Source organism: Ornithorhynchus anatinus, chromosome 16 (assembly GCF_004115215.2).
Source record: "Ornithorhynchus anatinus isolate Pmale09 chromosome 16, mOrnAna1.pri.v4, whole genome shotgun sequence".
Classification (NCBI taxonomy): Eukaryota; Metazoa; Chordata; class Mammalia; order Monotremata; family Ornithorhynchidae; genus Ornithorhynchus; species Ornithorhynchus anatinus.
In genome coordinates this window covers 42,277,441-42,303,790 of record NC_041743.1, presented here as the reverse complement: position 1 = coordinate 42,303,790, position 26,350 = coordinate 42,277,441, and the positions used below count along the sequence as shown (strand labels likewise).

General features: G+C 55.2%; 1 protein-coding gene across 1 annotated transcript in view; it reads right to left on the bottom strand.

Moving 5' to 3' along the window:
• Nucleotides 1-26,350, bottom strand: part of MACF1 (microtubule actin crosslinking factor 1) — a 291,335-nt gene that overhangs the window by 43,383 nt on the left and 221,602 nt on the right. The window contains 3 exon segments of the mRNA XM_029080290.1: nucleotides 4,952-5,118; nucleotides 9,742-9,912; nucleotides 10,157-10,318. Coding sequence (XP_028936123.1) covers nucleotides 4,952-5,118; nucleotides 9,742-9,912; nucleotides 10,157-10,318 — 500 coding nt within the window.

Sequence of the window (26,350 nt, the reverse complement as noted above, 5' to 3'; positions counted from 1 at the left end):
CTCTCCGGGGCTGCCCCTCCCAAGCGAGAGGGGGAGCAGGAGACATTTCAATCAGGAGTGCAATTTGCCACCCTAAGTTTTTTTTTTTTTTTAAAAGAGAAAAAAGGCAAGTAAGCACCCGCAACACCCGGTCACACACCCCGGAGAAGTGCGAGGCTGGAGATGGCGTGAATCGCAGGGTCAAACCATTTCCGACTCTACCTCAGAGTCTGAAGAGAAGCAGCAAGGCCTGATGGGAAGATCCCGAGCCTGGGAGTCAGAGGGCCTGAGTTCAAATCCCAGCTCTGGCCCTCACTCGCTGGGTGACTTCGGGAAGTCAACTGACCTCTTGGGGCCTCTGTTTTCTCCTCTGTATAATAGGGATTCGATACCTGTTCTCCCTCCCTCAGACTATGAGTCCCATGTGGGACAGGGACTACGTCTGACCTGATTATCTTGCATCTATCTCAGCGCTTAGTTTACAGGGCTTGCCACATGGTAAGTGCTTAACAAATACCTCAATTATCATTACAAAGTGAATTTCCTGTGCAAAGCCTGAGCCGCCCCATCCCAATGCCCCCCTCCGTAGCTTGGTTGGACAAGGGTCCATCAGTCCTGTAGGCTTGGACTGTCACCTCTTGGCATCATCAACGAAAACATACCGGCACCAACCTGGATAAGGCTTCCTCCCTCCCCGGCAATACCTCCAGGTCGTTCCCCACGCCACCCCCCCGCCCCCCCAAAAAAATGGTCTCTTGACTGTAAGCTCACCGTGGGCAAAGAATGTGTCCGTGTAATGTTATTTTGTACGTTGCCAAGCACTTAGTACAGTGCTTTGCAAACAGTAAGCGCTCAATCAATACAACTGAATTGAATATGTTGAACTAAAGCACCTCGGATCTTTCCTTTCATTCATTTTTCCACCTCTCCGCCCCATCTTCATTTCCTGTTTGACTTTCCTCGACCCTCGAGACCGTAAGCTCGTTGTGGGCGGGGGCGGGGAGTGTGTCTCCCAGCTCTGTTATATCGTACTCTCCCAGTAATAATTAATAAGTATGGTATTTGTTAAACGCTTACTATGTTCCAGGCACTGTACTAAGCCCTGAGGTAGATACAAGCAGCGTGGCTCAGTGTAAAGAACCTGAGCTTCGGAGTCAGAGGTCATGAGTTGGACTCCTGGCTCTGCTACTTGTCAGCTGTGTGACTGTGGGCAAGTCACTTAACTTCTCTGTGCCTCAGTTACCTCATCTGTAAAATGGGGATTAACTGTGAGCCTCACGTGGGACGACCTGATTATCCTGTATCTCCCCCAGCGCTCAGAACAGTGCTCTGCACATAGTAAGCGCTTAACAAATACCAACATTATTACAAGCAAATCGAGTTGGACAGGGTCCCCGTCCCACATGGGGTTCACAGTCTCAATCCCCATTTTCCAGGTGAGGTAACTGAGGCCCAGTGAAGTAAACTGACTTGCCCTAGGTCACACAGCAGATATGGGGTGGAGCGGCATTAGAACCCATGACCTTCTGACTCCCAGGCCTGTGCTGTATCCACTACGCCGTGAAGCTTCTCTAGCGTTTAGTACAGTACTCCACACCTGCTAAGCGCTCAATAAATCTGAGTGATGGATTGATTTTGTTCCCCTAGTTAGCCGGATGTCCCAACCCCAATTTCTGCCAGAGGCTCCCTGCCCGTCTCCACCCTGGCCAGCTGTGCCCAAGTCCCAAATCCCGCCACCTGCCACTTCGGCCCTTCCTCCTAGATTCCAGGAGCTTCCTTCAGTCTAACTCTCTTAGCGTCTCGCCCGCGGGTCCCCGAGAGGCAGAGGAGCCCCCTCCAATCTCCCCCGGACCCCGCACCCTTCTCTCTCTCCGTCCTCCGGAGGAGAAGCCGGTCCACTGTGTGAGCACAAAGCCTCTGCTGTTGACTCTATGGGCCCCGCTCTGCTTCTCATCTGCCGGGAAGGGGCACCGTGCCGGCTCTATTTGCCAAGCTCCGGAGGGTTTGCCAAGCGGGGAGGGAGGTATTTGCTGAGCAGAAAAAAGGCAGGCCAACAAGCGGACCTATCTTCCTGCGTCTCCGTGTGGGCGGAAACCCTACCCTCAACACATGGAGGGAAGTTTCACAGAATACCAATCGCATTCTAGAATTTTCTTGTAAAGATGAAGCGGTGAAGCATTTAAGAGCATCTGTGGGGTGCCGAGCGCCGCGTGGGAGCTTTGGGAGAAGCGGTATGGCCTAATGGAGAGAACACAGGCCCGAGAGTCAGGTCACGAATTCTAATGCCGCTCCACCATGTATCTGCTGTGTGACTTCGGGCAAGTCACTTTACTTCTCTGTGCCTCAGATACCTCATCTGGAAAATGGGGATCGAGACAGCGAGCCCCCGTGGGACAGGGACTGTGTCCAACCTGATTTGCTTGTATCCACCCAGCGCTCTGTACAGTGCCTGGCACACAGTAAGTGCTTAGCAAATACCCATATTATTAAAAGATCCAAAATGATGGCCTTCTGACATGTCCCCCATGAAAATCCCTGCCCCCTTTCTGCTACCACATCCAAAATGAAAAGATGGCACCTCAAGGAGTACGTGGGCCAGAGCCGAGTGGCAAGCGAGGACGGTGGTTCTGAGATGGGCACGGAGGTTTTGCAAACAAATCCAGTTGGGAGGCAAGAAAGGCACGGAGCATCTTGAGGGCTGAGATCAGATCTCTCCCTCTCTAGACTGTAAGCTCACTGTAGGCAGGGAACGTGTCTACCAATTCTGTTGTACTGTCCTCCTCCAAGTGCTTAGTACAGTGCTCTGCACACAGTATGCACTCATATACAACTGGTCAACTGACTGATCTTCTGCCCTGATTGCACTCTTCCAAGGCTCAGAACAGTGGTCAGCACACGGTGGGTGCTCGCTAAAAAATACTGATGGACTGAGCAGTGAAAGACTGGGTGGAACTGGGAACAAATGCACGGATGCCACTTCTGCCCAGGGAGTTCCATCAGTCACTCGATCAACGGTATTTACTGAGCGCAGAGCACTGTACTAAACGCCCGGGAGAGGACAATATAACGTTCCCTGCCCACGGTGAGCTTACGGTCCAGAGCTCAACCGCTGAGCTCCATCACCCGGCCGCTCCACCGGGCCCACCTTGGAGAGAGAAGCTGTCATTCAAATCCTTGGATAGCTCAGCCGATTTGGGATCTTTCCGGGATGGGAGCCGCGCGTTTTTCACTACTTATTCTTGAAAACTGGATTACAAATGTGCCTTGCAGCTTCCTCCTTTCTCTCCTTGGTGTTTGACTGTAACCTTGTTATGAGCAGGGAACATGACTTCTAATTCTGTTGTACTGAACTCTCCCAAGTGCTTAGTAGAGTGCTCTGCACATAGTAAGTGCTCAATAAAAAACAGTGAGTGATTGTCCTGGAAGAAACCAGGACCTGCTTGCACAGAGGGCCTGGGCCCATGTGAGATGACGATATGGATCCGGATTACTCTGGGAAGGAAAGCTGTTCCTGAAGGACCACTGAGTGCTGGTTGTGCTGGTTTACTGAGCATTTACTGAGTGTTTATTGAGCATTTATAAATTGATGCACCACAGAGAGCTCGGGATTTTTTATGGCATTTGTTAAGGGTTTACTATATGCCAGGCACTGTACTAAGCGCTGGGATAGAAACAAGACCATCGGGTTAGACACAGTACACGTCCCACATGGGGCTCACCATTTTAATGCCCATTTTACAGATGAGGGAACTGAGATATAGAGTAGTGAAGTGGCTTGCCCAAAGTCACACAGCAGACAAGAGAGGGAGTTGGGATGAGACCTTGAGTCCTTAATAGTAATATTGTTAATATTATTACAACAATAATAATAATAATGGTAATTGTAATATTGTTAATATTATTATTTACAATAATCACCATCACGGTATTTGTTAAACGCTTACTATGTGTCAGGCACTGTACTAAGTACTGGGGTGGATACAAGATCATCAGGTTGGACACAGTCCATGTCCCACATAGGGCTCATAGTCAATCGCCATTTTACAGATGAGGTGACTCAGGCAAAGAGAAGTTAAGTGACTTGCCCAGGGTCACACAACAGACAAGTGGCAGAGCCGGGATTAGAACCCAGGTCCTTCTGACTCCCAAATCCATGCTCTATCTATCCACTAGACCACGTTGCCCCTCTGAGAGTTCATCAGAAACGCGAAACATGTCAGAGGTGGAGTCCACCTCTCCGAAGCCAACCTTAAACTGTGGCAGGGCTGGAGTCCAGCTTCTCGGCCTGTGTGCCTTAAGTTCTTTTACATGAAAAAGACAAGCCCAAAGTCCAAATAATCTTATCATTACGTCACTTCACCCCATTAAAAAAGCTAAAACACTTTAAAGAAACCTGACCCCGAAGTCACCGCCAGTAGCAGTTCATCATTTCTGAACGGCCCTGTAGGCGTACAATGGAGCGAAAAAATGTTAACAGCTTTCTGTTTCCAAAGAGTTAGTCATAAATAAAAAGGGCAAAAAAAACCCCGACAACAACAACAACAACAAAACCCCAAGCTATTTCAAAAATTCTGAAAAAATAAAACGATCTTGTCCAAATTCCTTTTGATTTCTCCTGCGTGTTCGAGAACATGGCTCGGGGCACCGGTCCCAACCGTGCAGATTGTGAGCCCCCGAGGGGCAGGTACAGGGATCCATTCCTGCGCAGGTGTTCTTTCCCAGGGGCTAGTACAGTGCTCGGCACCTAGTAAACGCTTAACGATTACTATTATTGTTATTACTACTAGACGATTCAGCTCTGACCAGGCACCTGGAAGGCGGCGGGTCTTGATTAGGACCGTGCTGCCAAGCGGGACCACCATCTCCCTGTCGCTCCCGTGCTTCTTCTAGGTGGCGGTCGCCACGCCGGGTCGGTGCCCTCGGAGCGGATTTGGGACCCGTTCAACGCTCGGGGGGAACTCAGTTGACTTACCTGGCCGCGGCCTTGTGGAGCAGTCCGGCCCACCTCCCCTCGAGGCTCTCCAGCTGGCCGACGATCTTCTCCTGGTCGGCCGGCTCGGCCGCCTGGGCGATCCGCCCCCCTTCGGCCTGAATCATCTCGACGGTGGCCTTCCGGTCATCCAGGAGCCTCTGGAGCAGCTGTTGGGGACAAAGAGGTGGGACGTGTCACGGCCCTGGGCCCGTAGAGACGCCACACATACATACGCACACACATGCACCGTTCCGCATATGTGCAGATGTGTCTGTGAAGGTGACTAGACGCTAACATGACTGCCTTTGTTTTTAAAGATGGAGCTACATGAGGTAACATTCTTTCCTTGGACAGCGAGTCCCATCCGGGACAGGGAATGTGTCTGACCTGATAATCTTGTATCTTTCCCAGATAGTATTTGGCACATAGAAAACACTTAACAAAATTTTTATTATTAAGAACATTGCATATATTACAGTACTCAGAGAAGCAGCGTGGCTCAGTGGAAAGAGCCCGGGCTTGGGAGTCAGAGGTCATGGGTTGGAATCCCGACTCTGCTTCTTGTCAGCTGTGTGACTGTGGGCAAGTCACTTCACTTCTCTGTGCCTCAGGTCCCTCATCTGTAAAATGGGGATGAAGACTGTGAGCCTCACGTGGGACAACCTCATTCCCCTGTATCTCCCTCAGAGCTTAGAACACTGCTCTGCACATAGTAAGCACTTAACAAATAGCAACATTATTATTATTATTATTACTCAGGAGTGCTTACTATGTGTCATGCACGGGGGTAGATACAAAATAATCAGGTTGGACACAGTCACTGTCCTACATGGGGCTCACGGTATAAGTAGGAGGGAGTGATTAATTTCCATTAATTAATTAAGGAGGGAGATTTAATTCCCATTTTACAGATAGATACAGAGAGGTTAAATGACTGGTTGAAGGTCACAGAGCAGATTTATGGCAGAGTCAGGATTAGAACTTATATTTTTGACTCCTAGGCCTGGGCTCTTTCCACAGAGCCATGCTGCTTCCTATCATTATTGTAATTATTATTATTATGATTGTTATAATCCAAATGGCAAGAGAAGCAAGGGGTCCTCGTGGAAAGAGTGTGGGCCTGGGAGTCAGAGAACCTGGCTTCCCACTTAGCGGCTCTGTGACTTGACCTAGGATAAGTCACTTAACTTCTCTGTGCCTGACTTTCCTCTTTGCAAAATGGGGGTTCAATACCCATCCTCCCTCCTATTTAGACTGCGAGACCCTCGGGGGAAGGGACTGCATCAACCTCATTAATCGTATCTACCCCGGTGCATAGCACAGTGTCTGAAGCACAATAAGCGCTCAACAAATACCAAAAAAAAGAAAGAGAGAGAAAGGCTTAGAGGAACTGGCTGCCTGGTGAGCCAGGTTTGAGCCTAGCAAGGCGGGTAATATTTCGGGAGGATTGTCTAGCTCTGCCACCTCTGGGGTGAGCCTTGCATCCAGAAACTCAGTGTGCTGCTGAGCGCTACAGCTGTCTCAGCAGCAATCGAGCGACCCGCGATAATGGAAATCGGAGCAGCAGAGTATTAAGGGCTGGGGTGGATACATTACGATCAGGTCGGACAAAGACCCTGTTCCACCAGGGTCTCCCGGTCTAAAGGGGAGGGAGTAGGATTCAATCCCCATTTTACAGACGAGGGAACTGAGGCCCAGAAAAGTGAAGTGATCAGGCCAAGATCCCACAGCAGGTAAGTGGCGGGGCTGGGAGTAGAACCCAGGACCCCTGACTTCCAGTCCCATGCCAGTTCAGCTAGGCCATGCTGCTTCTCCAATATGCTGTGTTCGCTCCACCCGTCCCACTCCCCCGACACTTCTGGAGAACTTTTGTCTAAAGGTGGGGTATCACACACCAATCCGTCACCTAAAGCGGGAGCCTATTAATTCTTCCATCGTATCTGTAATAGAAAGTTTCCTTCAGCTTAAACTCTAAATAAGCTGTAAGCCTGGCCTCTTTTCCAGAGAAGGCTAGATCCCAAGAAAATAATAACCATTTTTCACTTTCCCTATGCCACATGCCTAGAATTCCTTAACTCCCATTCTCTCCTAGACCCCCTCCAATCTGGCTTCCGTCCCCTCCACTCTACCGAGACTGCTCTCTTTAAGGTCACCCATGACCTCCTTCTTGCCAAATCCAATGGCTCCTACTCCATTCTGATCCTCCTTGACCTCTCTGCTGCCTTTGACACTGTCGACCATCCCCTCCTCCTCCGTACCTTATCTCACCTTGGCTTCACGGACTCTGTCCTCTCCTGGTTCTCCTCTTACCTCTCTGGCCGATCATTCTCGGTCTCCTACGCTGGAGCCTCCTCCCCCTCCCATCCTTTAACTGTTGGAGTTCCTCAAGGGTCAGTTCTTGGCCCTCTTCTGTTCTCCATTTACACTCACTCCCTCGGTGAACTCATTCGCTCTCACGGCTTTGACTACCATCTCTACGCAGATGACACGCAGATCTACATCTCCGCCCCTGTCCTCTCCCCCTCCCTTCAGGCTCGCATCTCCTCCTGCCTCCGGGACGTCTCCACCTGGATGTCTGCCCGCCACCTAAAACTCAACATGAGCAAGACTGAGCTCCTCATCTTCCCTCCCAAGCCCGGTCCGCTCCCAGACTTCTCCATCACCGTGGATGGCACGACCATCCTTCCCGTCCCGCAGGCCCGCAATCTCGGTGTCATCCTTGACTCGTCCCTCTCGTTCACCCCACACATCCTATCCGTTACCAAGACCTGCCGGTTTCACCTCTACAATATCGCCAAGATCCGCCCTTTCCTCTCCACCCAAACGGCTACCTTACTATTACGGGCTCTCGTTATATCCCGGCTAGACTACTGTGTCAGCCTTCTCTCTGACCTCCCTTCCTCCTCTCTCGCCCCGCTCCGGTCTATTCTTCACTCCGCTGCCCGGCTCATCTTCCCGCAGAAACGATCTGGGCATGTCACTCCCCTTCTTAAACAACTCCAGTGGTTGCCTATCGACCTCCGCTCCAAACAAAAACTCCTCACTCTAGGCTTCAAGGCTCTCCATCACCTCGCCCCTTCCTACCTCTCCTCCCTTCTCTCTTTCTACCGCCCACCCCGCACGCTCCGCTCCTCTGCCGCCCACCTCCTCGCCGTCCCTCGGTCTCGCCTATCCCGCCGTCGACCCCTGGGTCACGTCCTCCCGCGGTCCTGGAACGCCCTCCCTCCTCACCTCCGCCAAACTGATTCTCTTTCCCTCTTCAAAACCTTACTTAAAAATCACCTCCTCCAAGAGGCCTTCCAGACTGAGCTCCTCTTCCCCCTCTACTCCCTCTGCCATCCCCCCTTTACCTCTCCGCAGCTAAAGCCTCATTTTCCCCTTTTCCCTCTGCTCCTCCACCTCTCCCTTCCCATCCCCACAGCACTGTACCCGTCCGCTCACTGTATATATTTTCGTTACCCTATTTATTTTGTTAATGAATTGTACATCGCCTTGATTCTATTTAGTTGCCATTGTTTTTACGAGATGTTCTTCCCCTTGACGCTGTTTAGTGCCATTGTTCTTGTCTGTCCGTCTCCCCCGATTAGACTGTAAGCCCGTCAAACGGCAGGGACTGTCTCTATCTGTTGCCGACTTGTTCATCCCAAGCGCTTAGTACAGTGCTCTGCACATAGTAAGCGCTCAATAAATACTATTGAATGAATGAACTTTCCCTTCAGTCATCTGCTCTTCACCCAAAGTGCTGTTTTTCTTCAGGCAGCAGAGGTAATTGTGTTAACTGAGTATTTACTACAGTTATTAGCCTAGAGAAAAATGCTCTTTAAATAATACTAATAAGCGAATCTAGGCAGCCTTTTCATTTATTAACTCCTTTATGGTATCTGTTAAGTGCTTACCCTGTGCCAGGCATCGTCCTGAGGGCTGGGGTGGATACAAACTAATCGGGTTGGACGCAGTCCCTTGTCCCACACGGGGCTCACAATCTTAATCCCCATTTTTCAGATAAGGGAACTGAGGCACAGAAAAGTTAGATGACTTGCCCAAAGTCACACAGCAGAGAAGCGGCAAAGCCAGGATGAGAAGCCAGGTGCTCCTGACTTCCAGGCTCATACTCTACGTACTAGGCCCGCTGCCTTCCTAGAGCTTGGACGGTAGAATCCTGCTGGCACTGCACTGACACTTGTCATTTTCCATAATGCTCTGGATAATAATAACGTTCGTATTAGTTAAGCGCTTACTATGTGCACAGCACCGTTCTAAGCGCTGGGGTAGATACAGGGTAATCAGGTTGTCCCACATGAGGCTCACAGTCTTAATCCCCACTTTACAGATGAGGGAACTGAGGCCCAGAGAAGTGAAGTCACTTGCCCACAGTCACACCACAGCTGACAAGTGGCAGAGCTGGGATTCAAACCCATGACCTCTGACTCCCAAGCCCGGGCTCTTTCCACTGAGCCACACTGCTTCTTAAGCAGTAAAATCCTGAGGTGCGGAGTATGAGTAATGAGAGAGAGAGAGAGAGAGAAACAGAGAGAAAGAGAAAAGGAACTCTACAGTACAAAGAAGTGGATGAAGTCATTCCAGCTGCCGAATGCCAGCCGTAATGAGCAGGCAGATGAAAATATCACCATGAAATCGCAGCTCCCGTCTCTCCTTTCAACCCCGTCCTAAATGAATGACGATTCTCCTACGAAGCTCTCAGGCGGCATTCCCCGCCACACCCCACGCCGCCGTGCTGTCTCCCGCTCCCGAGCACCGTTCCGGCTCGCCGTCCCGACATCCTCACTTACCTTCTGCTCTTGGATCTGCGCTTTCACCACTTTATACTCGGCAGACGGAGGCTTCTGATTGGCTATGAGATCCTCAGTGTCGGTCAGCCAGCTGAGCAAGGGCTCCAAGGCATCCTGAAACTTCCCACAGTGCAACAGGGCCTCCTGTAGCTGCGCAATCCTCTGTGCGACCTGCATCGTATGGACCAACGTGGGCAATTAGAGGGTGGGATTGGGGCTTCGGATTACCAGACGGTCACCTGGGTCACTACCTTTACTGGGATTTGGGGGCTTCGCACTTTGGTTTTTGGTTGACTTGAGGAACGCAGACTGTTGTCGCTCCTTTAAGGTCGGGGTTCACGCCGGACCGGCCCGGTCTGGATGCTCCGGTCCGCTCCCAACGACTGGGGGCCCGGGGACTTCCTCAGACACTCACCTTTTTGTTCAGGGTGTTCCACCGGGCGTTGATCGCCTCCATGTCGTGCTCCAGGCCCTGCACATCGCAGTTCTTCCCTGCGCTCTGGATGAGGCCCTGGCCAAGTCCGTTGACCTGCTGCAGTTTCAGTTGAAGGGGATCCACCTGCTCCTTCTGAAACATCTGGGCAACAGGAGAGAAATAGCCGGATAAAGGGAAGGCTGTCCCAACTGAAAGGGGCTCTTGGATTTGGGGAGGGGTGGGACAAAGCCCGGAGGGGAAGGGGGCCAGATCTTCCCTTCCCTGAAATCTTTAGTCATAGGGAAGGCTCCCTTCTCTAGGATGCAGCGTGGACTAGAGGAAGGAGCCCGGGCCTGGTAGTCGGAGGATCTGGCTTCTCATCCTGGCTCCACCACTTGTCTGCTGTGTGTGACCTTGGACAAGTCACTTCGCTTCCTTATGCCTGTTTCCTCATCTGCAAAATGGGGATTCGATGCCTACTCTCCCACCTGGACTGTGAACCTCCTGTGGGACGGGGGTCTATGTCCGATGATCAATTTATATTTATCCCTGTGCTTAGAACAGGGCCTGGCACATACTAAGCCCTTAACAAATACCACGATTAAATTAAGAGTTCTGAACTATGCCATTGCTTCTTCTCTGGCAAGGGTGCCTATCGTCCAAGTGTCAAGAATGTGCTCGTCGCTAGGCAAAATAGAGAACACAGAGAAACAGTGTGGCTACTGGAGAGAGGCCGGGTCTGGGATCCGGAAGGAACCTGGGTGCTAATCCCAGTTCCCTCACTTGTCTATTGTGTGACCTTTGGCAAGTCACTTCACTTCTCTGGACCTCAGTTCCCTCATCCGCAAAATGGGGATTCACTACCTGTGCTCCCTCCTACTTAGATTGTGGACCCCATGTGGTGCCTGGTGATCTTGTTATCTACCCCGGTGCTTGGTAGGGGTAAGCACTTGAGGAATACCACGATTAAATTGTTTTTGAGCTATTCTGTTGCTTCTATTCCGACAAAGGTGTCTATCGCCCCAGTGCCAAGAATGTGCTCGTCGCTAAACAAAACACAGAACCTGGCAGGGTTCCTAGTTAGTCCAGACTCCGCTAGTCTGTCGGGAGGTTTACGATTTAATGAGACAGGAAAGGAAGGAGGGGGGAAAACACACACAGGTGGACAAAGATGAGACTTTCCACAGGAGAGGCCTAGTTAACATTTGGCTTTATGATTTTTTCCACTTCTTACTCAGGACTCCATCATTGCAGGAAGTTCCCCCGCTCCACGGTTCAGCCCTGAACTTTTAAATACCCAACTTCAGAGGGAAAGGAAAGCAGTATCTTTCCAAAGGCCATCGAACTGACTGGGGCTCTTCGCCCGACCAAAAAGCAAAGGTGGAAAAGGAGAGCCGGTAGGTGAAGCGGGAGCAGCTTAATTCAACACCCACAAATAGCACTGTACTCTTTTGTGGCTGGTGACTAAGAAGCCTTGTGTAACAAAGGAATTTCTGAAAATGACAAAAATCAATCTGCATATTGTTCGGCTGAAACCTTCCCCCGTATCTGGCATGGAGTTTAGAAGTTCCTGGAAAAACAAGAGTGGTCAAAAGGAAAAGGGTGGAAAGTGAAATAAAGCTCCCTGCCCCACTCCCACCCACAGGATGCAGGAACAGACTTCATTTCCATTCAGGAGATAAGAGGCTTTATCGAAGCTCAGATCTCCGGTAATTACCCAAGGACAAGCCAGATCCCTGTGGTTCTGGATTCATTTCCTCTTCCCCCACAATGGTAGTGCTCAGCTCCAGTGAGGCTGGTCAGCCAGCCAGGGCAGGCAAGGGTACAGAAACAACCGCTAAAGCTTGAACCCCCTCTTCCTCTCCACCCCACTACCAGGCTTCCCCCCTGCAGGTTGGGAGAACACGGGTGGAGCCCCAAGACACGCAAAATCAAGAGATCAAGAGGGGTGATGGACCTCTTGGGCCTCTCCCCAGGAAGAAAAGCAGCTTAGCCCAGTTGGACAGACCCAGGCCTGGGAGTCAAGGGAACCCGGGTCCTATTCCCGGCTCCGCCATCTGTCTGCTGTGTGGCCTTCGGCAAGTCACTTCACTTCTCTGTGCCTGTTACCTCATCCGTAAACTGGGGATTAAGACCGTGAGCCCCGTATGGGACAGGGCCCGCCCCAACCTGATTAGCTGGTATCTGTCCCAGTGCTTAGCACAGTGCCTGGCCCATAGTAAGCACTCAACAAATACCGTTAACAAAAAAAGCTAGGCACGGGGAGAAGGGCTGACATTCTACCTTTCAAACGTATTTACAAGTATTCTGAAATGATAATAATAATGGTATTTGTTAAGTGCTTATTAGGTGCCAGGTGGACACAAGCAAATCGGGTTGGACACAGCTCCTGCCCGACCTGGGACTCACAGTCTCCATCCTCATTTTACAGATGTGCCCCTGTACTGGAGGTGCAGAGAAATGAAGTGACTTGCCCAAGTACACACAGCAGACAAGTCACCGAGCTGGGATTAGAACCCATGACCTTCTTACTCCCGGATTCGTGCTCCGTCCATTACGCCATGCTACGTCTCACTCTGGGTTCCCATTTCAAACCTCTCTGAGAGACTGCGGTTGACATTTGAAAAAGAGCGCGGCTTTCTTTCTGACGAGATAAAAATCGGAGTGGCGTTTCCCCGCCCCGAATTTCGTTGGCTCTGAGTGTTCTCGGGATGAAGCCCGGAGACCCTGGCACGGTTGGGTTACGGACTAAACAGTGCTGGGAAATATTTTCCGGGCAGCCCTCTCTGGTGGGAGTTGCTGCAATCAGGAGAGGCGAGGGCCACATGAAATAGAAAACTCCCCAAACACGTTTATCAGGTGGGGGGAATAATAATAATAATTACGGTACTTGTTAAGCGCTTACTATGTGCCAAGCACTGAAGAAAATGGGAAAGGGACGGATTAGAGGGAAGGAGCGAGAGGAGTGAGAGAAAAGGGGGAGAGTGAGGAGGTGGAGGGAGACAAGGGAGGAGGGAGAGGGTATTGAAAGAGGAAGAAAAAAGGGGGAAAGGAAAGATGAGAGAAAAGAGATAAAGGGAGAGAAAAGAGGTGAGGGAGGGAAAGGAGGAGAGGGAGCTAGAAAGGAGAGGAAAGAAAGTCTGACTGGAGGGGGAAGAGAGAGGAAGTGAAGAGAATGAGAGGAGGGAGAAAAAGCGGGGCAGAAGGGGGAAAGAAGAGGAAGAGAGGAAGGAGAGCGAGGACTCACTTGGTTTATCATGCCAGGCTGAGAAACCAAGCATGCCAGCGGTTACTGGACTAGTTAACTTCTTCCTTAAAGGTCCCTTTGGTTCCCCTCTATAATCTGCAAATTCATTTTTGACTCATTTTGATCCTGCCACTCAGACAGATGCTAAGAGGAGGGCTTTGAGTCAGAGATAATCTTCAGGGGGTCCAGTCCCCCAGCCTAGAGGGAGACACATCTCAAAAAGCCTAACAGCCTGGCATGTTTACAGAAGTTTCCTTCTCTTTGCACAGATTTTTTTTTTTAGAGGACTTCAAAACACGTTTAAAAATCACATCCCCAAACCACATTCTCTTTCAGATTGCCAGCACGGGTAAGAATTAGAGGTAGGCCCAAGGGAGAGATCTCACAGCTTAAAATTTCTCCCGCTTCGCAGCAGATTGTGATAGGAATGGTTAACTTCACCCAAGACGGCTTCTCTACCTGATGGAAACACAAAGTTTGCCATTTCTGTTTTAATGTGCAAATGAGTTTTGTTTTGTTTCAAGACACATTTCTAACAGCCGCCTTTGATCTAGCTCTACCTTTTAACTCCTTTGATGACCCCCACAGATGCAAGTTTTAGGGTGCTCTAGGAGCACCACCAGTCCACACTTCAAAGAGAAAGGGCAATTCCACAGGTGGGGCTGCTAGTTTGCCCTTCCCCCACTCTTTCCTTCCCTCCCCTCTGGCATCTTTTGGTTACAAACCCACAACGGATCTTCCGAGACCAAAGTGTTAAGCTCACAGTAGAGATGACCCCTGCCCAGCTTTGCTAGGGAGACCAAGGAATGCCTAAAACGGTGCCAGCCACTACCTGGGCCAGGCTGACAAAACTGAACTTTTAAAACCAAAATGCAGCCTCATCTCTGGAGATGATCCCTTATTGCCTTAGCCCTTATTCTTTCAGCTGTCCTTCACTGGCTCAATTGCAACGATGCCCTTCGGATCTGATAATAATAATGATAGTTACGGTATTCGTTACCTGCTCATTATGCGCCAGGCATTGTAATAAGCGCTGGGGGAGGGGCAGGGGGAAGAGAATACAAGCAAAACGGATTGGACACAGTCTCTGTCCCACATGGAGCTCACACTCTCAATCCCTGACCCGAGGCACAGAAAAGTGAAGTGATTTGCCTAAGGTCACATAGCGGACAAGTGGTAGATCAAGGATTAGAAGAACTCTTGACTTCCTGTCTCCGGGGCCTGTGGCCTATCCACTAGGCCACATGGCGATAACACTACCTGCTCATTGATTTTTGACCAATCTAGTTGTAAATATTGTTTATGTTTGCCTCCCCCTTTAGAGTGTAAGCTTTTTAGGGGCAAGGAACACGTCATTTCTTTATTTTGTATTTCCCACACCGAGTGGGCTGCTTAATAAATGCTGTTGCTACTTCTATTACTATGGCGATTTCTGAGCACCCACCGGGTCTAAGCAACACAATATCCACCACCACATCCACAGAGAAGCCACGACTGAACCAAGGGCCCAGGTGAGAGGGCTCTGTGCCCAATCTGTGGCGAGCGGCGGCCGACACGGAGTGCTTTTAAAATACCGAGGTACCTCTCTTCTCCCCTCCGCGCCCCTTCATTGATTCCTCTCGGCCTCGGTGTGTGGCTGACAGATGTATCTGAATGAGGAGCATTTATCGATAAGGCGGCTTCACCAGATTCCTTCCCAAACTGCCCATCTGTGGCACTACTTTATACCCTGGCAATCCAAACGGCTTTGAAGCGATTTCTTAATTTTCTCTGGAGGGAACACGCCGTACTGCAGAAAGTAGAGGAAGCATTTTACCCTGCTAAGGATCCTCTATTAAGCTCCCGACCCGTGACTGTCCTTTTCTTTCGGTTTTTTCTTTGCACGGGCTAATGTGGATGATAAATGGGTTTGCGCAGCTCAAAGTTGGCTGAAAGACCACTGGAAGGTGTGCCTGCCTCTAGCCAGAAAATTCATCAGCTGTCTACAGTCAATCAATCAATGGTATTTATTGAGCAGAGTAAAGGCCGCGGAGAAGACCGGCCCCTCTGAAGAATAAGGCTGGAGGAGAGCGAGAAGAGAACCGTTCCTGTCTTTCTCGAACGCAATTCTCAACCGGCATCGGCCACTCCCCCCCCTCCCCCCCCCCAACCCAAATGATTTCATGTCTGACACATAGAGTGAGCAACAAAATACCTCGTTATCTGGAACGAATCCATTGGTTTCAGCCAAAGGCCCCTCAGCCTGGAGCATTGTGGGACGTAGCCCTTTTACTCCCGGGGTAGGGAAAATGGGGTCCTCCGGGCCCGACGCCACGGCCGGGGCAGCCTCCTCCATGAAGGGCGCCACCAAAGCGGCCGTTTCCTCCAGGATGGGCACCACCGCGAGGACGGCCTCCTCCGGGATGGGCACCCCCGTGAGGGCATCCTCCTCAGCGCAGGGCACCACCGCAAAGGGAAGCTCCTCTACATCGGGGACGACCACCGGGGGAGGTTCCTCTAGGCCGGGCGCCACCACGAGGGCGGCCTCTTCTGTGACGGGCGTTGCGTCTATGCCGGGCATCACGGGGGCTGCCTCCTCTAGGCCGGGCACCACCGCGGGGGCGGTCTCCTCCGCGCTGTGCCTGATCCCGAGGGCAGCCTCCTCCTCGCTGGGCACCACTGCAAAAGGAGCCTCCTCTGGGTGGACCACTGTCCTGAGAGCAACCTCCTCTGCACCAGGCACCACCGCAAAGAGAGCTTCCTCCACACCGGGCACTACAGAAAGAACCTCCTCTATGCCAGGTACCATCACAGAAGGAGCCTCCTCTCTACCGGGCGCCACTGCAAATGCATCTTCCTCTGCAGCAGGAATTATAGCAATAGGGTCCTCTGCACCAGGCACCACCACAGAAGCGGCCTCTTCCGCAACAAGAACCACTGCGGAGTCGGCCTCCTCCAGACTAGGCACTGCCTCCTCCGGATCGGACACCGTGGGGTTGGCAGCCTCCTCTGGACCGGGCACCACCGAGGAACCAGCTTCCTCCGGACCGGTCCCCACCATGGAAGTAACCTCCTCCGGACCAGGCACCACCGGGGGGATGGTCTCACCAGGACCGGGCACCGCCACGGGGGTAGCCTCCTCCAGACCGGACACCGCCGAGGAGGCAGCCTCCCACAGACTGGGCACCGCCTTGGAGGAAGCCTCCTCCAGCCCGGGCACCATCACGGGGGAAGTCTCCTCCAGTCCGGGCACCATCACAGAGATAGCCTCCTCCGGAGTGACCACCACCACAGGGGCAGCCTCCTCCGGACTGGGCACCACAGCAGGGACAGACTCCTCCAAACCGGGCGCCACGGCAGGGACGGTCTCCTCCAGATCGGCCACCCCTGTGGGGCCGGCCTCCCCCGTGCCCGGCAAGGTTGCACGGGGCGCTCGGTCCTCGGCTGGAGAGAAACCGGGTTCCTCCGGCACCCGCACCGCCCCAGGGACCGTAAATGCCCGAGAAACCGGTGAAACCTCCCTTTCCTTTAAGCCATCCTCCTCAAAGGCCCGAGACCTTGAGTTTCTATCTGTTCCCACCATATCCATCTCCGTTAATCCCTCCTCCAGGTTTCGCTTGGCCTCGTCCCTTGGCTGGACCTTGTCTGGACTCTCCCGGGCCATTTGCATTTCCCCTTTGCCAACAACGGTCTCTTCTGGCAGGTCCCGACTCAGAGGTCCGGTCCTTACTCGTGCCTCAGAGCCCTGCTCTCGGGGGCCGTCAGGAGAACGTGCCCGAGACGGACCACGCTGATCCTTGGCTCCTCGAGTCTCCCCCGGGGCCTCCGGGCCCTCGACTCCGGCTTGCGCGTCCTCCTGGGACCACGGGTCAGGATCGTCCGCCTCGTTCAAGGAGGATGGGTCGGGCGTTTCGGAACCGTTACCTTCCTCTCTCCTTCCCAAACTGACCTCCTCTTTTGGCAAATAGGAATCCTGCAGAGGCTCTTGCTCCCCAGGGTCTGAGGTAAATTCTACTAGTTCACAGTCCAAGGCAGGATGAAGGGGCTCACCCTCCCCTGTCTCATCTTTCCTCCGGTCTGTCTGGGACCGACGTCCACCATGAATGGCCAAACCAGAAAGACTGGGGCCCGGGAACTCTTCTTCCTGAGATACGGTCGGGACGGAGATCGGTAACCCTTCAGCTACAGACCCTCCCGGAGGCTCCTGATCCGTGGGCAATCCCGGACCGTATTCTTTAGCGGCCCGAAGGCCGGAAGGCACTTTTTTACGATCCCCCGGGTTCACGGCTGCGGTTTCCCTTTGGGCGTCCGGCTCTGCGGAGTGCGCCCCGAGACCTCCCTCCCGGTCACCCTCTGGGGCGACAAAGTCCTGGCGATGAGGCCCGGGGTCCGAGTCCTTTACGCTTTCATCCGAGGGAGCTTCACGCCGCCCGGCTTCCGAGCCAACCTCCGCAAAATGACTGTTTATGGGCAATTTTCCCACATCCTGGGTGAGGGCCAGCCCCGCCGAAGAGGCTCCGTTTTCGAAATCGACTGCAGAGGCTCCTTCTTCTTCTTCTTCTTCTTCTTCTTCACTCAGACACTCCTTTTCAAGTTCAAGAAACATCTGCACCGAATCGGTATCGGAGAACTCCTCCGGGCCGGGAGGACTGAGGAAGCACTCTGAGTCGAGAGGGTCCCGGGAAGTCGCCTCTTCCGAGGCCTCTCCCGAGAGGTGGCCGCTGGAATCCGGAGGGGTCACCTGAGAAACCAAAGCCTGGGGCCCAAGGAGCCGTGAGCCACCCCAGCCCACCGGGCCGGAAGACTGCTGGTCGGCAGCCCCGGGGGCAACGGATCGTTCCCTCTCTTCAGAGATATCTGCCAAACACTTCCTCTCCTCCGCCGTCACCGGAACGGTCTTTCCTCGTTCTGACGGCTTCTCCTCCTCCCACTCTTCGTCGGCATCCATCATGATCCACCTCTCATCCTCCTCAAATTTCAGCTCCGAGGCCGTCTTCTCTCTCAGGGTGGGGGTGACGAGGCCGTCTATTTCCGGGTCGAGCAGCTCTTCGCTCAGGCAGGGCGAGAGGGAGGGCATCTCCACGGCGCAGGCTGCCTGGGCCGCTTCCCCGGGGAGGTAGTGCCAGCTACTGAGGCTTCCCTTGATGCAACTTTTCATGGTCCGGGGCCAGGTGGCACTCGGGAATCTTTGGTCCCGGGACAGGTGGGCGTCCCGGCCCGCTGAGGCGCCGGGCTCCGGGAGGGGCCGGCCCCCGGGCCGAGCACGCTCCTCGCCCGCCTGCCACGCCGAGTCCGGGCGGTCCCCTCCGGGGTCTCCCGCCTCCCGCCCTTCCCGGAGGAGGGCCGCCCCGGGCCCGGCCTCCAAAGTCTGGGTCTCCGACCGGGGCTCCCCCGGGGCCAGCCGCCCGGAGCTCTCCGTCGGCACGGAGCCGGGCTCCCTCTTCTCTCGCAAGGAAGGGTCGGAGGCGCCCGCCTCCGACACCTCGCTGAGCGAGGCCTCCATCCTTTCGGCGAACTCGGGGAAGTTCGGCGGCATGAAGGATTTCCACGACCTCCTGTTCACGTTGTCCTTCCGCTCGGCGTTGGGGCGTCTCCGCGGGGGCACCGGCGCCGTCATCTGCACGTCGCTGCTCAGCTTGAGGGCGTCGAATATTATCCTCTCGTCCAGCTTTTTGCTCTCCGGCGCCCTGGCCTCGAAGACGTTAGCGGCCGCCCCCAGGGTCCCGTTGCTGGACAGGGTGCTCGCGTCCGTCCGCTCCACGGTGTTTTTGGAAGGCTGACTGAGCTTGGACCCCTGGTCGATCTGCTCGTTTATCCTCATGGTGTCGTAGATGGACCGCTGAGGAACGTAGCAGTCCTCTATGTAGCCGTCGTCCTCGTCCCCCTTCCCCAGGCAAGCGAGGTTCCGCCGTAAGCAGTCTGGCTTGCTCAGCGGCTTACCCATGCTTCCCGCCGCTCACGGTAAACCGTCGACTCCGTCGGTGGCGGGCCCGTCCGTCCCAGAACGCATCCCGTGGGACTAGAGGCGGCGGCGGACCCCAAACGGGGGTCGACGGCCGTATCCCACGGTGTCCGCCCGGGAGCCCGGCCGGGAGGTCGCCCCCGGTCCCGGCGCCGCCTGGAACTGGGCCATCCCGAGGGGACGCCTCATGGTCAGCGGGCGTTCCCCGACGACTCCGGTTCGGAGAGGGGACGGGCGGGGGAGGTGCACGACGGGCCGCCCGATCCGATCCCCCGCCTCCGGGCGCGGCGACGGTCGAGTGGTGAACAAAAACCGAATCGGAAAAAAAAAAATCGACGCCCCACGATTCCTTTTATGGCTTCGGAAAGCGGAAAGGAGAAAAGTAAAGAAAAGCAACGGTCCCGCTTCTTGCAACTCCTTCGGGGGGGAACCCTCCGAGCCCGACGGGTCCCGCTCAGTTATCATCTACCCCCGGCCGTCCTGGGCTCCGGAAAGCAGCCGGTCGGACCCCCGGCTTTCTGAAGGGCGACGGAGGCCCCGTTCCTCCCCGGTTTTTCAGGTGTCGTAGTCGGGGCCCCGGCGGGCTCCGCGCATCTTCGCCCGAGCCGGTCCCGCCGAGTCCCGCCAAGCGCAGCTGGTCCGAATCAGCCGCTCGCTCCCCGGCGACCGGGGCCTCTTCCTTTGAACTGGGCCGGTCGGCGGCTGGTCCCGCAACTTTCCGGGCGGGAAGTTCTTCGTTCGGGGCCGGCCCGGGGGCTTCCCCTCGCCCAAACATCATGGCATCGTCGTGCGGCTCCCGGGCGGGCCACCATTTGGCTGCCGGGCTCCTCCTCCCTCTTCGTCGTCGTCGTCGTCGTCCTCCTCCGGCGGGCGGTGGGGGAGGCCGGGTCCCCCGGGCGGGGGAGGGGGGCGAGGCCTCCCCGGAGCCAGGTGGCCGGGACTCGGGGCTCACCCGAACAGTCGGGGGGCTCACCCGCCTAGTCGGGGGGCTCCCGCCGCCGCCGCCGAGGCCTAGCTGCCGGGGACGAAGCCTCCGCCGCCGGTGCCAGGCCGGGGCCCGCAGGTCAAGCGGCCGCCGCTTCTCTCCGGCTCCTCCTGCTCCTCCTCGGCCGGGCCCGGAGCCCCTCCCTCCCCGGTCCCTCCCTCGTCCCTCCCCCCGGCGGGTGGGCCGGGCCGGGCCGGGCCGGGCCCGCCCACCACCCCGCAGCTGTCACGGCCCCGCGCTCCCAAACTTCTCTCCGGGAACAAAAGGCTCCGCTCGGAGTCGAGAGGACGGGTCGGAGGGACGGGCTGGAAGGGCTTCCTTTCCTCCTCCTCCTCCTTCCCCAGGTCTCTCCCTCCTCCCCCGCCGCCCCGCTCGGCCCCCGGGAAGGACCGGCCCCGGGGCGGGGACGGGGGGAGGGGGCGAGATGAAGGCCGAAGGCGGTCAGGGAGGAAGGGGGAGCCAAAAGGGGCAGGGGGGTGCAAATGGGGGAGGGGGTGCAAAAAGAAGGGGGGAGGGGGGCCAGGAAGAGGCCCGAAAGCCAGGAGAGGCGGGTTAGGGGGGATGGGGCAGGAATTGCGGGGGGGGGGGGAATGGGTTGGAGGAGGGGGAGCCAAAAAAAAAAAGAGAAAAAAGAAGGTGGAAGGATTGGGAAGCGGGAAAGGAAAGGGCGAGGGGAGGAGGAGGAGGAAGGGGGCTGGGGGCCGGCCGCGCTGCGAATCCCCCGACAAAGGGAAGTCCCGCCCCGGCTCGGCTCGGCTCGGCCCCCCCCCCCCCGCCCCCCGTGCTTGGGGTCGGATGCTGAGCCACCGCCGGCGGCAGGAACCCCCCCCTCCCCTCGGCCGGGAAGCCCTCCCGGCTTCACCCGCCCCCCATCTTCCCCAACAAAGAAGCCGGCGCCGTTCCGGTCCGGCTCCTCCCGCAATGTCACCTTTGGGGCCGAAGCCGGATCCCCCGCCTCGGCCGAGGGTGGGACCCCGACACTCGGAAGGACCTTTTGGGGGGAGGGGGTGGGGGGGGATCTAAAGGACCACGCGACGCTCCCCGAACCAGACGCCGCGCCCCCAACCGAAGGGGGGGGGGGGCGGCCGGCGGGCCGCCTATGTCTCCGGGAGAGTTTTTAGGCTCGGCCGGGGCGACGACATTTATTGTCTCCCGCGCGGAGCCCCCGGCCCCTTTAAAGACACCCTTTAATTACCGGGCCGCGAGACCCGACCGCCACGGGGCTCCTCGGTTGGTTCACACCATTTTCCTTCCCGTTTTTGTCCGCTGCTCCCTTTGACGCATGTCGCCCTCGATGCCCCCACCCTCTCCCCAACAAACGGCCTGGTTTTTGGGGGGGGGTGGGGGCCTAACCGCCTTCTTCTCCCCCCCCAGCCCCATGTAATGGGGCTTTGTTTCCCGGCCAATGGGGTTGTAAATGGCAGGGGAGAGAGCGGCTGCCAATCCCGCCTCTCTCGTTGGGGCCCGCGGGGAGAGGCTCGTGGGAACCATCCAGATGCCCCGGGAGGCAGGGGATGGAGGGGAGACGGCCCCGTTGCCGAGCAACCGCCTCTTCCCGGGAAGGACCCGCCGGGGCCCGGGACGGCCGACGGCCCGGCTCCCCCGCCCCCGCCGCACACCTGCTCCGACTTCCTGTGCGAAACCGGGAAGGGGCACGTTCTGAGCCCTTGGCGAATGGCGCCGGGCCTCCTGAAACGACAGGAACGGCTCCCGTTCCCGTCGGGGGCCCGGTTGACAAGCCACCACACCACACTCGCCCCCGGTTTCGCCCCAGAGCTTTTCAAACGGTCCGCAGATAACCGCCCCCACCTAGCTGTTGGGCGAAGAGCTCGGGGGATGGAGGAGGGGGGTGCCGAACGCATCCCGGGAAGCTTGTCTGGAATCGTTCTCGTTTCTGAAAGGCAACAGTTTGTACTCTGAGAGGAGGATACGCTTGCCAAGCGTGGGGGGAGGGGGCGGCGAGAGAGGAGAGCCTGTTAAAATTCCAGGAGCCCGACTAGACCGAGAGAGCCCGGCCCGGCGAACGTAGACGACGTGAGCCTTTGGAAGACTTACTTCCATCGCTTCGCCAACGGCGGAGTGGGCCAAGGGTTCGGCGCGGGGCGATCTGGAGGCCGAAGACCGGCCCGAGGCGGGCCCCGGACGGGCGCTCCGCTAAAACGAGGCGGTGGGCGAAGGGAACGACGCAAATCGATCGCCCGGAAGGCCTCCGAACTGACCCGAGGCCTCCTCGGCATCCTCTCTCCCTCCGGGGGGGGAGATGGGTCGGCGTGACCTACGGAAACCTGGCCGGGGCGGGGTTCCCGAGGCTCTAGCTCCGTCCCGCCTCGCGTGGGCTCTCCGACCCACAGGCCGGAGAGGCCGTGCCGTCGGCGGAGCGCGGTGCCCGGTTCACGTTTAATAATCCGGCCCAGCTGAAACAACACGGCCCCGACTTCCTTAGGAAACTTTCGCGGCCCCTTCCCCCTACCAGATACACGCACTTCGCTGTTCATATTTTCCACACGCGCTCGATGCTCCCGGGCCCCTTCAGGAGGAGGAATCTGAGGAATTCGGGCTGGGGCTGGAGGGGCGGGGGGCTCGTTCTTTTATGAAGAATGATCTCGATGGACAAGCGCCCGCTTCGCCGCCGGGAACGCCTCTCCCGTTTCCCCACCTCGTCACCGGCCGCGCGGCCCAGTCCTCTCCGTGTCCCCTCCCCCACGAGCCTCGCCTTCACTCCCGTCCCAGTCCCCGAAACCGGCGGTGAATGGGAATCTACTCGGGAAAGGCCGGCTCATCTTTGGGGAGCATCAGACGGCGGAGTCAGGCCTCTAATCCCACTCCATCTGACAAAGACATTGAAATAACATTCCACAGAAAAGCCGAGAGATCTCCCTGTCGACGACAATCCGAGCGGCAAGCCAGGCTCTTCTGTAAAACCCCAAGTCTGGGAGCCCGGGACTGAGCTGCACTGGTTTGCTTGCTTCCTTCTCTCAGGGCCCACGTTGAGGCAAGGCCCCTGAGTTGCAATTTTTATCCTTTCGTATGTCTCCCTTCGGTTCTGGTATGTGGAATTCTGCCAGCCACAATCTCTGTTCCTGAAATAAATGGCCGATACAGCTTCCAGCCTCTTGACACTCCAACAGCCCCAACAAAAAAGGGTCTGTTCAGTTCACAACTCACTGGGACGTCAACCCGTTTCAAAGAAAAACACGGCGGGCGGGCTTGGGTGGGACCTTTCGGAGGCATTGCCCGTTTCAGCAGCAGACTGACTTCTGCCCCCGCGTTACGACCACTCTCGCTTCGGCCCGGTGGCGGGTCGGTTTTCGGAAGGCTGGTTGTCAGAGTTCGCCGTATTCGCTCTTTATTTCTGAATTCCTCGAGTGGAACTGGGTGGCAGATTTTTGTCCCTTGGTGATCTCGCCCAAAAGACCGGCCAAAGAGCATGTTCCACCCCCTCCTCCCCAGCCTGCCCCCCTAATTAAAGACAGTCTAGGGAAATTCTCTCGCACCCTATTGAGCGCCATGCTGATTTTCAAAACATGGGTCTCCCGCCACCACCTGCCCCAGAGAGATGCCGGGACTAGGAGCCCGTTCACGAGTTTCAATCCTAATACAGTAATGATAATAATAATAATCGCGCTATTTGTTAAGCGCTTACTGTGTGTTAGGCACCGTACTCAGCGCTGGGGTGGCTACAAGCCGATCGGGTTGGACACGGTCCCTGGCCCACGCGGGGCTCACGGTCTCAATAGGTTTTCCTTTCTTCAGTGCCTCTAAGGAGCGCTCAGTCTCAGGAGAGGATGGTGTGGGTTGCCAACAACTCTGCTCTAAGGGGTTGTGTTGGGTCTTGCACTTTTTAAATACACAAGTATCTTTCATCTGGAAACTTCTGCATTTTATACGCCTTATTTAGGGGCAAGTTCAGACTCCAATTTATTAGTCTGTGCTCGCAAGGATTCACTCCCCGTGGTATTTATACCTATTTTATATCTTAATAATGATAGAGGGCAGTAGAGAAAGCCAAACCCCGGTGCATGGTGTAGTGGATAGAGCACGGGTCTGGGAGTCAGAAGGTCATGGGTTCTAATCCCAGATCCGCCACTTGTCTGCCGTGTGATGCTTAGGCAAGTCGCTTCTCTTCTCTGGGCCTCATTTGACCTCATCTGTCAAATGGGAATTGAGACTGTGAGCGCCATGTGGAACAGGAACTGTGTCCAACACGATTTGCTTGTATCCACCCCAGCGCTTAGTACAGTGCCTGGCACATAGTAAGCGCTTAGCAAGAACAGTGCTTGGCACACAGTAAGAGCATAACAAATACCGTCACCATCAAACGGTTCACCCTTTACCCGAGCTTTCTCCCATTCAACCTCATGGGGCCAAAAGTCTTTCGAGAGTCTCTCAGCAGTGTTCACCAACTCAGCGTACGTATATTTAGGTGGAAATATAATTTGGGGAGGCCCGCATAATGCGGGCCCCATTGCCCTGGGGACGGCGAGCGTCCCCGAGGGACACGGGACATGTCTAATTCCCGGTGCTTAGTACGGTGCTCTGCCCACAGTAAGTGCCTGCCAACTGTTACATTGTACTCTCCCAAGTGCTTAGTTTAGTGCTCTGTAAGTACAGAGTAACTGCTCAATAAATATCACTGATCGATAAACTAGATTAGGGATAAAGGAAGTAGTAGGGGAATATTTACACAAGTGTGCTGGAGCTATTATTATTTTTACACATCCACATTCTTATTTAAGCACTTACTCATCCACATAACTCCTCTTCCATTCTCTTTGTATTTTGTATCTAGCCCTCCTGCTAGACTGTAAACTCCTTAGGGGCAGGGATTGTAGCTGCTAACTCTACTGTACTTTTCTAAGCGCTCGGTACAGTGTTCAGCACACAGAAGGTGCTCAGTACAACCTACTGATTAACTGGGACGCCCAAGGGACTCCCACCGGTATGTGAATGGAGGGGCTGAACCAGCTCCGCTCTTCTCCAGCAGACTTCCCACTCTCGGGCCCACCGGCCAGGACCAAGTCTAGAGAAGCAATACAAAAGGGCAGCCGGCCTCATCCAACCCACAGGCCAGGGGGAGGCTGCACCAATCTCACACAAAGACTGCCCACTCCCTTAACGGTTCGACTCGGGAGGGCAAAGAGGGTTAAAAAAACAAAGCTCAGGTTTTATACCCTAGTGACCAAAGAAAAGGAGTTATAAACATTGTTTACAGAGGCCCAGGACTAACTTAGGGTTCCCCCCCTTATCTGACTTCACAAACTCCCCTCGAAGGAGGTGAGGAGTTAATTCAAATGACAGTTGACCACAAAGAGGTGACAGGGGTGGGAGATCAGTTCTAGTTGATTTCTGCCTCACAGTTTGGAACATCCCAGAAGAGCAGCCAGTTACCCCAAATTGGATCATAACTGTGTTATTTGTAAGGCACTTTCCCTGTGCCGAGCACTGTACTAAACACTGAGGGGGGTACAAGATCATCAGCTCTCACGTGGGGCTCGCAGTCTAAGCAGGAACCAAGACGGGTAGAAATACCCATTTTGCAGATGAGGGACCTGAGGCCCAGAGAAGTTACACAGCAGATGAGGGATGGGGCCGGGACTAGAATCCAGGTCCTCTCGACTCCCAGGCCCGGGCTCTTTCCACTAGGCCACGCTGCTTCTCCTTAGAGGTGATCGATTTCCAATTTGGAAATTTCCCCCATCCAAGGGGACAACAGCAAGAGAACCAGGACATCTGGTGCACACACCACTTTTAGGATCTCATGTCTGCCTGAATCCTGGAGCAAGACACTAAGGAAAATCCCCAAAGGAAACGGTTCGGGAGGCTAGGATCGGGGCAGAGGGGCCTATGGCTGGGAAGACCTGAAGCCGGCACAAAGAGACAGTCTCCTTGTGGGCAGGGAACGGTGGACGGACTCCACTGTACTGTACTCTCCCAAGTGCTTAGTTCAGCCCCATGCGTACGGTAAGCGCTCAATAAATTACCATCAATCGATTGATAGGGGGCTTTTTTATAAAGTGCCCA